This window comes from Danio aesculapii, chromosome 20 (genome assembly GCF_903798145.1).
Source record: "Danio aesculapii chromosome 20, fDanAes4.1, whole genome shotgun sequence".
NCBI lineage: Eukaryota > Metazoa > Chordata > Actinopteri > Cypriniformes > Danionidae > Danio > Danio aesculapii.
The window spans coordinates 13,938,279-13,952,734 of NC_079454.1; the positions used below are offsets into that span (position 1 = coordinate 13,938,279).

General features: G+C 33.6%; 1 protein-coding gene across 1 annotated transcript; it reads left to right on the plus strand.

Moving 5' to 3' along the window:
- Window positions 1-3,267: 3,267 nt before the first annotated feature.
- mep1ba (meprin A subunit beta a) lies at window positions 3,268-14,436 on the plus strand. Its single transcript, XM_056480728.1, has 14 exons — window positions 3,268-3,355; window positions 4,109-4,127; window positions 4,234-4,293; window positions 4,370-4,413; window positions 4,882-4,960; window positions 5,055-5,172; window positions 7,452-7,630; window positions 7,720-7,938; window positions 8,355-8,507; window positions 9,924-10,139; window positions 10,226-10,693; window positions 12,238-12,423; window positions 12,508-12,741; window positions 14,225-14,436. Coding segments are annotated over exons 1-14 (2,034 nt in total). The 5' UTR covers window positions 3,268-3,298; the 3' UTR covers window positions 14,227-14,436.
- Window positions 14,437-14,456: the final 20 nt, after the last annotated feature.

Genomic DNA, 14,456 nt, shown 5'->3' on the forward strand with positions numbered 1-14,456 from the left:
ACAATTTCTCACCCCACAAAACCATTTTATGGAATAATTTAGACATTAAGACAAATAATAAATCTTTTTTCTGGGATAAATGGTTTAACAAAAACATTATTTTTGTTTCTGATCTTTTTGATTGTAACGGGGATCTTTTAACTTATGAGAGTTTTATAAACATTAATCAATTCCCTGTTCGATACATGGAATTTAAGTCAATTATAAAGACTATACCTAGTGGATTACTATGTTTGATGAAAGCAGCTCTTAGTTATGAGACAGGTTCCAAACAATTATCACAGTTATACCTAGGAGGAAAATCTATTCTTACTAAAGAATGCAATAATAAGTTCATACGTCATGTGTCCCAGTCACATAATGCAATTACTCCTAGAGGAAAGTTTTTTGGGGGTTCCATAATTGTTAATATTCAATGGAGGAAAACATGGTTATTACCATATAAATTCTGTATTCCTAATAAAATGAAAGAGGTGCACTTTAAAATTCTGCACAATATTTACCCATGTAATGCACTTTTATCCAAATTTTGTGATGTTACTGATAGTTGCACATTTTGTAAGAATGAGCGTGAAGACATTTGTCATTTTTTTTTTTTTTTTTGCGACGTGTCATCACTGTTTTGGAATGATTTAAGTTCATATTGTTTTTCCAAGGTTAATATGAGTGGTAATTTGCATCTTAAGGATGTTATTTGTTATTTTGAAAACCAAAACAAGTCATTAGAAGCCACTGTGAACTTTTTTATACTTGTTGGGAAATTTTACTTTCACAAACAGAGGTTCCTTAAAAAAAGTCCAATCTTTATAGACTTCCTATGTGAAATAGAACACTTAATTAAATCGCTTAGATTAATTGAAAATAAGAAATGTGCTTCTCTCTTGAGCAAATATGATGAGATCTTTCTTGCTACTTGAATAGTTATTTCCTTTTATTGCACTGTCTTTTAAAATTTTTATTGTATTTATTTAATTTTATTTGTTTATTTTATGTATTGTATTTTGGTTTTGTTCTTTATCTTGTGCATCTAATGTGATTATTGTGTAAAAGAACTGTTATCTTTTACTGTATTTTAAGTTATATTATACAGTTTCTTGAAGTTAATAAAAAAAAAAAAAAACACCTTAACTGAATCTATTTAACGACCCAAGCTTCCTATATAAGCCACACTCAAACACCAGTTCATTGTGAAGTCTGGTTTAGCCCCGGCCAGCATTACTGAGCGATCTTTCCTGTCTGATCTTCTGAGAATAACCCCAGACTGTTTCTGACTCTGAGTTGCCTTCTGCCTGCCCACGACCCTTGCTTTATACACGGACTCTGAACCACGCAGCCTGCCCTCGACCCAAGCCTGTCTAACGGATTCTGAGCCACTCCGCCTGCCACTGATCTATGCCTGGTAAATCACTCTGTGTCTGTCAGCCGCCAGCCCCAAGACCATTATTGATTACTGTTGATGTGTGTTCACACTTTAGTGCGTATTGGATGTTTGTGTTTGACTGTGACTAATAAATACTGCATAATGGATCCCTCCGTGTCAGTCTCCTCGTTACAGTTGGGACAACATAAAGGAATTGCGTGGAACCCAGCTATTTTGTTGTGTGTTTTACTGTATATGGTTCAAAAACATTATTTGTTATAAATTACTGTTTTTTTTTTTTTTTGTGGGGTCATAAACAAAATATTTAATGCTGAACCACCGAGATGAACTCACAAAGTAGCATTAAAAGATGGATGTATCGAATGACGATTTTATAAAATATCTTAATATATACAATATCTTTTAAAGCACCATGAAAAGTTTTTTAGGTTAAGTGGTGTTTTCAGATGTTTTGCTACAGTCTATAGAATACTCATCATTAAACAGTGCTCCGCATAAATAAGAACACCCCATTTTGCAAATGAACATTTTTATCCATTTCTCAGTGAAAATGGGTAATATATATTGGTACATTTGAACGAAACCTATTTATTAAAAAAATATTTTAGTCACAGAACATTTTCAGAAATGGAAAGATAATTCATGCCAAATATTGCTAAAAAAAAATAAAAAATACAAACTACAACATTGTATATATTTTTATTTCTCGATTTTTGCTATTTTTGAAAATGTTATTTAATATTTTTAAAATTTAAACATTCAAAAAATGTTAATTATAAATTTGGGCTACTAATTTACTAATAATTATTGTAAGTTATTTTGCTAGATGAGCTCCAGATTTGGCTTCAATACTGACTAAACAAATGTAAATGCACAAATATAGTATTGTAAAGCATCCTCTAGAAAATATTAATTTAAATGAGAGATTTGTATGAGCATATGTACTGAGCAATCTAAAGCAACAATTTGCACTATTTAGCTCCTCTTGCACATTCTTTTCTAATAGCTGATTTTCTGAATGTACACTTGTGCACTGTTTATAATAGTTTAACGGGACTTACGTGTTATTTATTAGTGGGGAAAAATGTTTCAATGAATTACAGTATTTTTGTGAAATCCACAAGTTGTAAAGCAAAAGGTAATATAATAAAAGTTTTAATACATTTGGAAATAGTAAAGGTGTAAATAAAGCCTTTTGCCCCACATTGTGTCATTTTTTTTTTATTTACTGAAAAGCAAATTTTTTTTCTATGATTTGTAGAAGACTCGTTCAGTCAATGGTTTATATACCAAAAGAAACCTCTAATATAGTAATAGATTGTCATTTTAAACTTCAAACCCACGGTTTTACCTATTTCTTAACACAAAATTTTATAGGGAAGTGAATTTCATTTAAACAAATAATGCAGTTACTATAATCACATATTCTTATACACTTATTTTAATAAGTTAGTCATAAGCATGTTTGATAATACCACCCCAATCACAGCATTCGTACTTGTACTGTATATAATAATACATACAGCAATTTGTATTGCATAATATCAAAGACTACAGAATATAAAGGGACTTTGATAATATATACTGCACATGTACAATAACAGTAAACATAGTAGCCACTTATTACCTAGCTTTTGTACCAAAATTCCATTACAAAGACAATAGATTGTGTCAAACAACTAAATATAGCAATAAACATTTCTTTTGTGAATTTAATTTGATGTGGATCCTCATCTTTGAACTTTATTATACAACTCTTATCATGTGTAATAATATCATGGTGACCATCAGCATAATAAATGATATCCTATCAGCTGTGGGCTCTTATCATGCAGACTAAGCTCTTTTTCATCCATAAATTTGTTAATACACAATACACTGTTTTGAATAAGAGTGCAGCACAAGTGATTCGATCTCATGGCGTCTGTTCGTTCCTTTCTCTTTCTGACCGTTTGTACTACAGTCCTGTGTTTGGTGAGTCCAAAATGTACTTTCTGAGGTAGAAAATAAAAAAAAACTAGACATTTGTTTTATTATTTATATTGTGACTATTAAGCAAAAGTAAATAATCATATTTTAGAGCAAAAGAATACAGATGTAGTAGTATTAAAATGTATTTATACTGAATGAATGAATGTTTTACTAGCAGAGTAAATATTAAAGGAGCGTGATATAAAGTTGTTCATGTCAAAGTTTAAAGGGATAGTTTACCAAAAAATGAACATCTTGTTTTTGTATACTGAGCCTCAACTTGTTCTAAACTTGATTTTTGATTTTTTGATGAATGTTTAAAAGCAGCAGTCAGTGACTTCCATAGTATTTTCTATTTTTTTGTTCTTACTATGGATGTCAATGGCTGCTGGTTTCCAAAACTCTTCAGAATATCATGTTTTTGTGTTTCAACAGAACAAACAGAATTCAACAGAATAAAGTGTGATGTTTAAAACAGCTTTAGTGTAATGAATTTAAAGTGATTGGTAAGGAAATGTTCATTTTTGGGAGAACTGTCGCTTTAAGTGCTCGTTTAAAAGAAACCAAAGCTGTACACATATGCATGTTTAATACAGTATTATTGTAAAATTAAAGGCTCAGTGTTTTTTTGTTTTATTTGGTTCCCCCTAAACAATCTTCATAAGGACTAGAGATGCAAATTATAGGATGAGTTAAATATATACATAAATAAAATTTTAATTTGAATTCTCATTACTCTGATGTTTTCTTTCAAAGCCAACATCTTCAGTAACAGGTGAGTCATAATAATCTCATAATTTTTATATGATAATGCATATTTGTTCAACGATCAAACAGATTTCAGGGTTTTTTATATGCTGTGGATTTCAACTTTTTTGCAGGTGATACAGAGATTGATGTAGATCATGGAAAAGATCTGGATATTTTTGAAATAAATGAAGGTTCGTGGAAACAACATGATGTCTAAAATCTGTAGCAATATTTCAAGAATTTTTCTAATTTTTGCATGTTTAACAGTGGCAGGACTTGATCTGGTGGAAGGAGACATTCTGATCGGGGAGGTCAGTGGTTTGTTTTGTTATATAATGTTTTGTTTTGACAAAGAATTTTGTCTATTAAAGGATAAAATGTGGCCTGACACTTTTTCATTTTTCATTTAAATGTAATTTAAATTTATTTTAATTTATTGCTAGAAATTTTACACACATAAAAAAATTTATTTTTGTGGCTCAGTTGAACAATTTTCTTTAATTAATATGCTTAACCTCCAGAAATGTGTTCAACTGAGCCACAAAAATCAAATATTTTATATGTGTGTAAAATGTCAAGCAATAAAATAAAATACATTTAAATTAAATGTAAATCAATGTTAAAAATTAAATTAAATTAAATTAAATTAAATTAAATTTAATTTAATTTAATTTAATTTAATTTAATTTAATTTAATTTAATTTAATTTAATTTAATTTAATTTAATTAAAATAAAATAAAATAAAATAAAAAACCCACATTTGGTTTGTGTTTAACAGGGTGAAAGCAGAAACACTATTCTGGGTGAAAAGTATCGCTGGCCTACCACTGTGCCGTACTTCTTAGACAACAGCCTTGGTATATATATGAACATAATAATAATAATAATTTAATTTCTCTAGCTCACTACCCTTCTCTTTTTTTATTGCCTACTTCATGTGAATTTTAACAGAAATCAATGCCAAAGGTGTGATACTGAAAGCATTCGAGCAATACAGATTGAAGACGTGCATCGACTTTAAACCCTGGAATGGAGAGGCGAACTACATTTTCGTTTTCAAAGGCAGCGGGTGAGAAACTGCATAACATTAAATTAATTTATGCACATTTAACACCTAATGCTTAATAGTCCAAATTCTATTGACTTATTTTATTGGATAGCTTGCTTTCACACTTTTACAATAAATTGTTGAAATTGAATGTTATAGATGATCATCACCAGCACTAATACAATTTTAAAAGATAAACTGTCATGATTATTCCTTTTTTCTCACCAACTTGAAATATAGCTGCAATTCTGAGAGGGAGAATTGTGAGAGAAAAACAGAAACTTCAGAATTGCTCAATGTTGAAGTTGAAGTCAGAATTATTAGCGTCCTTTGTATTTTTTTTTTCTTTTTAAAATATTTTCCAAACGATGTTTAACAGAGCAAGGAAATTTTCACAGTATGTCTGATAATATTTTTTCTTCTGGAAAAGTCTTTTTTTTTCGGCTAGAATAAAAGCAGTTTTTAATTTTTAAAACCATTTTAAGGTCAAAATTATTAGCCCCTATAAGCTATATATTTTAAAAACTTTTTTAACTTGCCTAATTACCATAACCTGCCTAGTTAACCTAATTAACCTAGTTAAGCCTTTAAATGTCACTTTAAGCTGTATAGAAGTGTCTTGAAAAATATCTAGTAACATATTATTTACTGTCATCATGGCAAAGATCAAATAAATCAGTTATTAGAAAAGAGTTATTAAAACTATGTTTAGAAATGTGTTGAAAAAAATCTCTCCGCTAAACAGAAATTGAGAAAAATAAACAGGAGGGCAAATAATTCAGAGGGGCTTATAATTTTGACTTCAACTGTAAATTTTAAGAATAAAAGGCAAACTTATGAGATTAGACTGAAAATTTCTATATTGTGCAAAAGTAAGTTATAATTGTGATATTTAATCAAAAGTAAGCATTATACCAAAAAAGTCTGTGAAAAAACAAAATCAGAATTGCAAAAGAGTCTTAAATGTGAAATTATGTGAAATAAATTAGCAATTTTGCAAATGAAGTCATAATACAAAATTGAATCGCAAGACTTAAAGGGACAGTTCACCCTAAACAAAAAATTCTGTCATTTACTTCACCCGTCACAAACCTGTTCATATGTAAAATACATTACTTTAATAAATGTTGGAAACTGTGACCACGAAGTCAGTGGTTGCTGGTTTCTAACATTTTTCAAAATATATCTGTGTGTGTGTGTGTGTGTTTGTGTTTGTGTGTGTTTGTGTGTGTGTGTGTGCGTGTGTGTGCGTGCGTGCGTGCGTGCGTGTGTGTGTGTGTAAACACTTGAGAGTGAGTAAATACTAAGTAAATGAACATTTTTGGGTGAACTATTGTTTTAAACTCAGAATACAGAGATAATAGAGTTTTACATCTTCTTAAATCTGAGTATATATGAAAATCTAAATGCAGGATATAAACAATTCAGACTTTATAGCTCATAAGTCTGAGTTTATATCTCAATTGTGAGAACCGTGTAGACTAAAAATGCTGGGTTCCACAAAATTGATTTGTGTTGAGACAACAAAGGAATTAAGTTAATTTATTAGTTTTTGCTAATTTAAGTGGATTGAACATAAAACTATTAAGTTTATCCCCTAAAAAACTTAAGAATTGTGTTGTTTCAACTCATTTAAAGTAGTTTGAACAACATTGTACACTGTAAAACATGCAGGGTTCCACACAATTTATTCATGTTGTCCCATCACAAATCGATGATTTATTCATTAATTTTCTTTTCGGCTTAGTCCCTTTATTAATCCGGGGTCGCTACAGTGGAATGAACCGCCAACTTATCCAGCATATGTTTTACACAGCGGATGCCCTTCCAGCTGCAACCCATTTCTAGGAAGCATCCATACACACTCATTCACACACATACACTACAGACAATTTAGCCAATTTACCCAACTCACCTGTACCACATGTCTTTGAACTTGTGGGGGAAACTGGAGCACCCGGAAGAAAACTCACGTGAACACGGGGAGAACATGCAAACTCCACACAGAAACACCAACTGACTCAACCGAGGCTTGAACAAGCGACCTTCTTGCTTTGAGGTGAACATGCTACCCACAAGTTAACCCATTAAAGTGGCCTGATCATGAAACAATCAAGTTGTCCCCCCAAAAAATCGTGAAGAATCGTGTTGTTTCAGCTCATTTTAAATAAGTAATTTTTTTGTTTTTTGCTTTTTTTGTAGTACTGGTTAAATTTTGATTATCCAATAGTGCACATGGGCTTCTACTTTATAGAAAGTTTTTTTTTCATCAAATGTATAAAGTTTTTCTGTTCCATCAGATGTTACTCAAAGGTGGGCAATCGGCAGATGGGCAAACAGGAGTTGTCTATTGGGTCAAACTGTGACCGTTTGGGAACAGTAGAGCATGAGTTTCTGCATGCGCTGGGTCTCTGGCATGAGCAGTCCAGATCTGACAGAGATGACTACGTCATTATAGTGTGGGACCAGATTCAAGATGGTGAATATTTCATGTAAAATCCAATAAAATCACTGTATTAGATTCAAACGCATCTGTTCATCAACTGTTCTGCTTTGTTTCTCACTCAGGTAAAGAACACAACTTCAATCTATATGACGAAACGCAGTCGAGCTCACTCGGTGTGCCGTATGATTATGGCTCAGTCATGCACTACAGCAAAACATCCTTCAACAAAGGCTCAGAACCAACCATTGTTACCAAAATACCCGAATTTTTGAATGTGATCGGTCAACGCATGGAGTTCAGTGACAATGATTTGCTCAAGCTGAACAGATTATACAACTGCAGTAAGTTTCTGGTGAAGAATGATTAAATTTAAATGCGTAAATAATTTTTTATTATAAATATATTGACAATAGGGGGCGTCATGGTGGCTCAGTGGTTAGCATTGTCACCTCACAGCAAGAAAATCATTGGTTTGAGTCCTGGCTGGGCCAGGAGGCATTTCTGTGTGGGGTTTGTCTGTCTGTGTGTAAATTAGAGAGTGTATAGGTGTTTCCCTTTACTGGGTTGCAGCTGGAAGGGCATCCGCTGCTCAAAACATATGCCAGAGTAGTTCATTCCCTAGTGGTGACCCCTGAATAATCAGAGACGAAGAAAAGTCGAAGAAAAATTAATGAATGAATATTGACATTAATCTGACTGATAAGATAAAGACTGCCGCTCTCACTCATCATCAAAACGTCTGTCATCACATTTCCAGCTACATCCTCCACTTTTCTGGACTCTTGCCACTTTGAGGAGCCGAACATCTGTGGTATGATTCAGGGTGATGGTGGAAACGCTAAGTGGGCTCGTGTACAGACAGTAGAAGGTGGTCCAAAGACAGACTACACCAATCTAGGACAATGTCAAGGTATTAACATCTATATACACCAAAGCAGGGTTTCAACTGAAAGTTTTGCATTTATTTGAAATGATAAAGCTAGTGCGAGTGAGCTAAACAGTTTTGCAGTTATGTATTTTACCTCATGCACCAATTCTATAGTTCCAGTCCTTCTATAGTTCTAGTATGTTTTATATGTTTATTATAAATCATTACAGATTGTATATTCCATACAAGATAAGAGTAACACAGTAACTTGTAACATGTAATTTTTACCATTATACACTCACTAACCACTTTATTAGGTACACCTGTCCAACTGCTAGTTAACACAACTTTTTAATCAGCCAATCACATGGCAGCAACTCAATGCATTTAGACATGTAGACATGGTCAAGATGATCTGCTGCAGTTCAAACCGAGCATCAGAATGTAGAAGAAAGGTGATTTAAGTGACTTAGCATGGTTGTTGGTGCCAGATGGGCTGGTCTGAGTATTTCAGAAACTGCTGATCTACTGGGATTTTCACGCACAACCATCTCTAGGGTTTACAGAGAATGGTCTGAAAAAGAGAAAATATCTAGTGAGCATAAATGGGCACAAATGCCTTGTTGATGCCAGAGGTCAGAGAAGAATGGCCAGGCTGGTTTGAGCCTATAGAATGGCAACAGTAACTCAAATAACCAGTCGTTACAACTGAGGTATGCAGAAGAGCATCTCTGAATGCGCCGAACCTTGAGGTGAATGGGCTACAGCAGCAGAAGACCACAAATATAAAAGTGCTTAATTATATCTATATAGTTATAATTGTAGTTATATCTACCCTGCTTGTGCCTTAACATTTTTCAAAAAATTTCTTTTAAATGTGATATTTGCAGTCATAAATGAATTCGAAATACCCACAAAACATATTCAATGTGACTGAAGAGTAATGATTATGATAATGTTTACAGTAGGTTACGATTATACTTTAATGCAATCAAAATCAAAATGAAAGCACTGACTATTTGCTTTTATTGCATCATTTTTGCAAAAACTCACCATCACATGCATATTATATTGTACCCAATTAGACCAAAGATCCTTTTAATGACAGTCACATGGAAGACATTTGTTTTCTTTGCTTTCCTTGTATACAACAACCGTGGAAACCATTAAATAGTTAAACAGTTAAATAACATTTAACAATAACAGTTCATTGATCACTTTTATGATATTATGGTGGCACTTTGGTCTCTCCATGATAAACCTATTTTACTGATACCATAAGGAAATATTCTTTGACCTCCACTAGCTAGACCTCCTCCTTTTCTAGTCAAGGATTGTTATATTACATGTAAATGGTCATTCAACTCTCTTATAAAGACCCCTCTCTTATAAAGAGAGGACTGATTTAGTGGTCTATTATCTAATAAAGTGCATACTGTGTATACTGTACGTCTACAGGCATTGGGTTCTTCATGCACTTCAGCACAGCCAAGGGAACCCAAGGAGACAAGGCGCACCTGGAAAGTCGCCTCTTTTACCCCAAAAGACGCTCCCAATGCCTGCAGTTCTATCATTACAACAGTGGGGGCACTGATGACCAGCTAAGCATCTGGGTGCGCGAATACACCGCTGAAAACCCCAAAGGAGACCTGAGACTCATTCAGAAGATCAGTGGTACTTGGTCCAAGAAAATTTTGAATTGAATAAATTTAATAAATCATAAATGATGAGGCTTTGGCTAACATTTGTGTACTACTCAGGTGGCTTAAAAGACTCTTGGGAACTATACCACGTGACACTGGATGTCTCTAGTAAATTCAGAGTGGTGTTTGAAGGAGTTAAAGGAAGAGACTCCTCAAAGGGTGGTCTGTCTCTTGATGACATCAACCTCTCCGAGACCCAGTGTCCTCAACACATCTGGCATATTCGGGATTTCACCAAACTACTTGCTACAACAGCTCCCGGTTCCAAAATCTACAGCCCTCGCTTCCTGTCCCCAGATGGTTACTCATTTCAGATTGGCTTGTACATTAATGGCTTGACAGACAGCCCAGATCAAATGGGGATTTACCTCCACTTGACCTCCGGGCCTCATGATGATGATCTTCAGTGGCCTTGTCCATGGCGGCAGGCTTCAATGGAGATGTTGGACCAGAACCCAGACATCCAACGCCGCATGAACAACATAAGGATGATCACTACTGATCCAGAAAAGACCTCCACTGACTGTAAGATATAAACAGACAAAGACATTAAGCACTTTTATGAGATGATGTGCACAGTATAGCTACTTGGATCCTGATTATTAAGACTATGTCTGTTTGTTTAAAAAATTTCTTTTCTTAACCCTTTAAGGTTAAAAATATTTCTTGGCCCGTGTCTTGCATTGAATAATATACTGACACAACTAGATAAATAGTAATAATAAGCAATTAAACTAAAAATGATAGCCTATGGATAAAAGGTTGACCAGGCGGTCCAAAGTTGTGTTCATACTAAAACCTCAGAAAATGTTTAAATGATGTTACTTTTCTAAACTAAAAGCTTACCGAAATGTAATAAAAGATCACTGAAAACAGATGAAGAGTTGAGATGCAAAAACCTTTAAGTGCCATCTGAAATTTTCTTCTAAACTGAGCATTTTTCCGAGACTCCTATATTTGTACACTAACTTCACATTAAAGGCAATGAAAATAATATATTAATAGACATAAAAGGAAAATTACTCAACTTTTACTTAGGAGCCTGAGAAAAATGCAAATTTTAGGAGATTTCAGATGGCACTTCAATTTCAGGTTTTTGCATCTCAACTCTTCAGATGTTCAATTCTTCTGGTACAGATTCTATTTGTCTTGCTACTAAATATTTTATGTATGGTGGGGACCTCCAGAGAGCCACAAGGGGATGCTAAGGGGTCCATGGAAAACTTGAATAATCATGCATGAAAATAATAGAAATAAGTAATTAATCTATATATATAGTCAGAATTAATAGCCCCCGTTTATATTTTTTCCAATTTCTGTTTGACGGAGAGAAGATTTTTTTTCAACACATTTCTAAACATAATAGTTTTAATAACTCATTTCTAATAATTGATTTATTTTATCTTTGCCATGATAACAGTAAATAATATTTGACTAGATATTTTTCAAGACACTTCTATACAGCTTAAAGTGACATTTAAAGGCTTAACTAGGTTAACTAGGCAGGTTAGGGTAAATAGGCAAGCTATTGTATAACGATGGTTTGTTTTGTAGACTATCGAAATAATTTTGACCTTAAAATGTTTTTAGAAAAAATAAAAACTGCTTTTATTCTAGCCAAAATAAAACAAATAAGACTTTCTCCAGAAGAAAAAAAATCACTCATTCTTATCTTAAGACAATTATCATGAACTTTTTTAAAACCACTTCAAATGTTGACTAGTGTTTGATCAAATGTACTTTTTCGACATTAAAATACTAAATAAATATTTATTTACAGATGTTTGTTTAAACCTCTTTTTTTGGATCATTTTTGGATCATTTACTGTATTCGACTTTAATAATTTTTTATGCAACATAAATGGGAGTTTAAATACAAAACTACAGAGAGGCATTCTACATTTATCAATGGGGCTCCCTTGCACAAGAATGATCATATTTAAGTGACTCAATCATCTATAAAAAAAAAATAAATAAAAATGTATAATTTACATGTGAATATTGTAGACACGTGATAAATTACAAAATATCTTGTTTCATAAACAGAAGTGTCTATATTTGTTTTGCAGCCAGTGGAAATGTGAACTATTTCTGGGACGATCCTCGAAAAGTTGGCAGTCGAGTCACTGACACAGACGGCAGTACATTCTACCGGGGATCAGGTTATGGGACGAGCGGTTTCATCACACATGAGCGTCTAAATAGCCGAAGCTTCATCAAAGCAGATGATGTCATCTTCCTTCTCTCCCTTGAAGGTTTGTAAGCAGCAAGTATTTCATTTCAGACTGTCAAAATTTTTAGGTATACAAGATCACTAAAACATATAACTTCATCAATAGATGTAACTGGACTACTGGAGCCCCAGTCAAGAGAGTTTCAGAGCCTAGAATTTGTAGATCTACAATTAGAGATGCAGGAATCCATAGGAAGCTCAACTGCAACAGTGGCGATAAGTGTGTTTGTGGCAGCTGCCATGTTCCTGGGTATTGTTGTTAGCGCAATGATCTATGTGCAAAGACGACGACGACAAGTGGAGAGAGACACAGAGATGGAGCCAGAGCGGACAGATGGCTGTGAGTATTCATCTATACCAGGGGTGCTTAACTCTGTTCCTAGAAACCTACCTTCCTGTACAGCCATATCACCATGCAGCGCAAGACTGGTTACTCACTGAAGCTAAGTAGGGCTGAGCCTGGTCAGTACCTGGTTGGGATGCCACATGCGAAAACTAGGTTGTCCTAGCCAAATTCTCTCCATAGGCCCTTACCCATCCACCGATTTAGCTTTATTACTGTCTCTCCACTCCACCAATAGCTGGTGTGTGGTGAGCGCACTGGCGCCGTTGTCCTGTGGCTGCCATCATATCATCCCAGTGGATGCTGCACACTGGTGTTGGTGTGGAGAGATGCACACATTACATTTCCTTTAGAGTTCAGTTCCAGCCCTCCTTAAACACACCTGAACCAATTAATTATGATCCAGAACAGCACTTGATAATTACAGGCAGGTGTGTTTGATATAGGTTGCAACTGAAATCTGCTGGAAGGTAGATGCCCAGGAACAGGGTTGAGGACCGCTGATCTATACAATTCTGATCCAGATAACTGTAGCTTACTAAATATACAATGGACATCAAAATTACAGAACAATTTATAAACACCTGATTTTTCTGAAATAATATCATCATTCAAAATTTGAAGGAATTTTAGTTGTGGCTATTATTTAATAGTAGAAGTGTTCTTCAAAATAACCAAGTCGGTTACTGTAAAAAAAGTTTTCTAGCACTTTCTAGGTGTATTTTCAAACTTTTCCAGCACTTTACATTTGCAGAAAATCTAACATTTGCATAGTCATTTGTAGTTCATCACATTATATCAGATTCTGTTTGTTACAGCATTCTATATTGTTAAAAGAAACTTTTAATGGCCTGTTTGCTCCAAGTAAAACGTTGAATTACTGTCATTTACTCTCTTGTACAGTATGTAATTTACTCACATCTTAAATGTGTCATTCATGTAAATTTCATTTTAATTTAAATTCAAAGAGCACAGATGTAAGTCTCTGGACTAAATCAGTCCTCTCTTTGAAAAAAAAAGATTTCTTTTTAAAACTATTAATATTTAATTACTGCATTATGACCCCCTTAGTAACTCAAACTACGAAGGCAACACAGTTACATTTTAAAGCAATTTATCCAAAATTTAAACCCTGAAAAAAATAAAAATTCAAAGTAATTTTGAAAAACAGAATTCAAGCATTTTCTAGGATTTTCTGGAGAAAAAAAAAACAACAACTTTATTTTGTGGCAGTAATTAAATGAAACTGGGAAGATCTAAAAATGATCCCCACTTCTGATCAATATTCTTTTTTCCAAGTATTTTTTTTTAGATTGTGCTTCAGAATATAAGCATCTAATGAAATATGCTTAAAAACTGTTCTGATCCTGAACAAGCAGTGATTTTGAAGGTTTAGGGAATTGTAGGTTGTTATTTAATTTTGATTTCCGCTGTACCATAGCTGTATTTAATGTCCCTTATTCTACACTTTCTCTTGCAGAATCCTAAATGCCCATGTACGGACAGTGGACTAAAAAGCTGGCCCCTGTGACATCACATTTTTGTAAAGTTTTTCTAGAATCTATCCGTTTTCACTGAGCTGGATCATAATTTGTCTTTTGTAAACTTATGTCCCCCATTCCCTTCAAAAAACAAAAATGAATATATACAAAAATCAAAATGTAGAAATAAAAATGACTTGATCCAAACAAACACTCAACTATTTATGCTCA

What these genes read in the sequence shown, in the direction of transcription:
- mep1ba (XM_056480728.1), top strand. Translation starts at nt 3,299, where the DNA reads ATGGCGTCTGTTCGTTCCTTTCTCTTTCTGACCGTTTGTACTACAGTC. An exon ending in GAACAGATTATACAACTGCA is followed by an intron (nt 7,939 to 8,354) that starts GTAAGTTTCTGG and finishes TCACATTTCCAG; the next exon opens with CTACATCCTCCACTTTTCTG. An exon ending in AGAAAAGACCTCCACTGACT is followed by an intron (nt 10,694 to 12,237) that starts GTAAGATATAAA and finishes TTTGTTTTGCAG; the next exon opens with CCAGTGGAAATGTGAACTAT.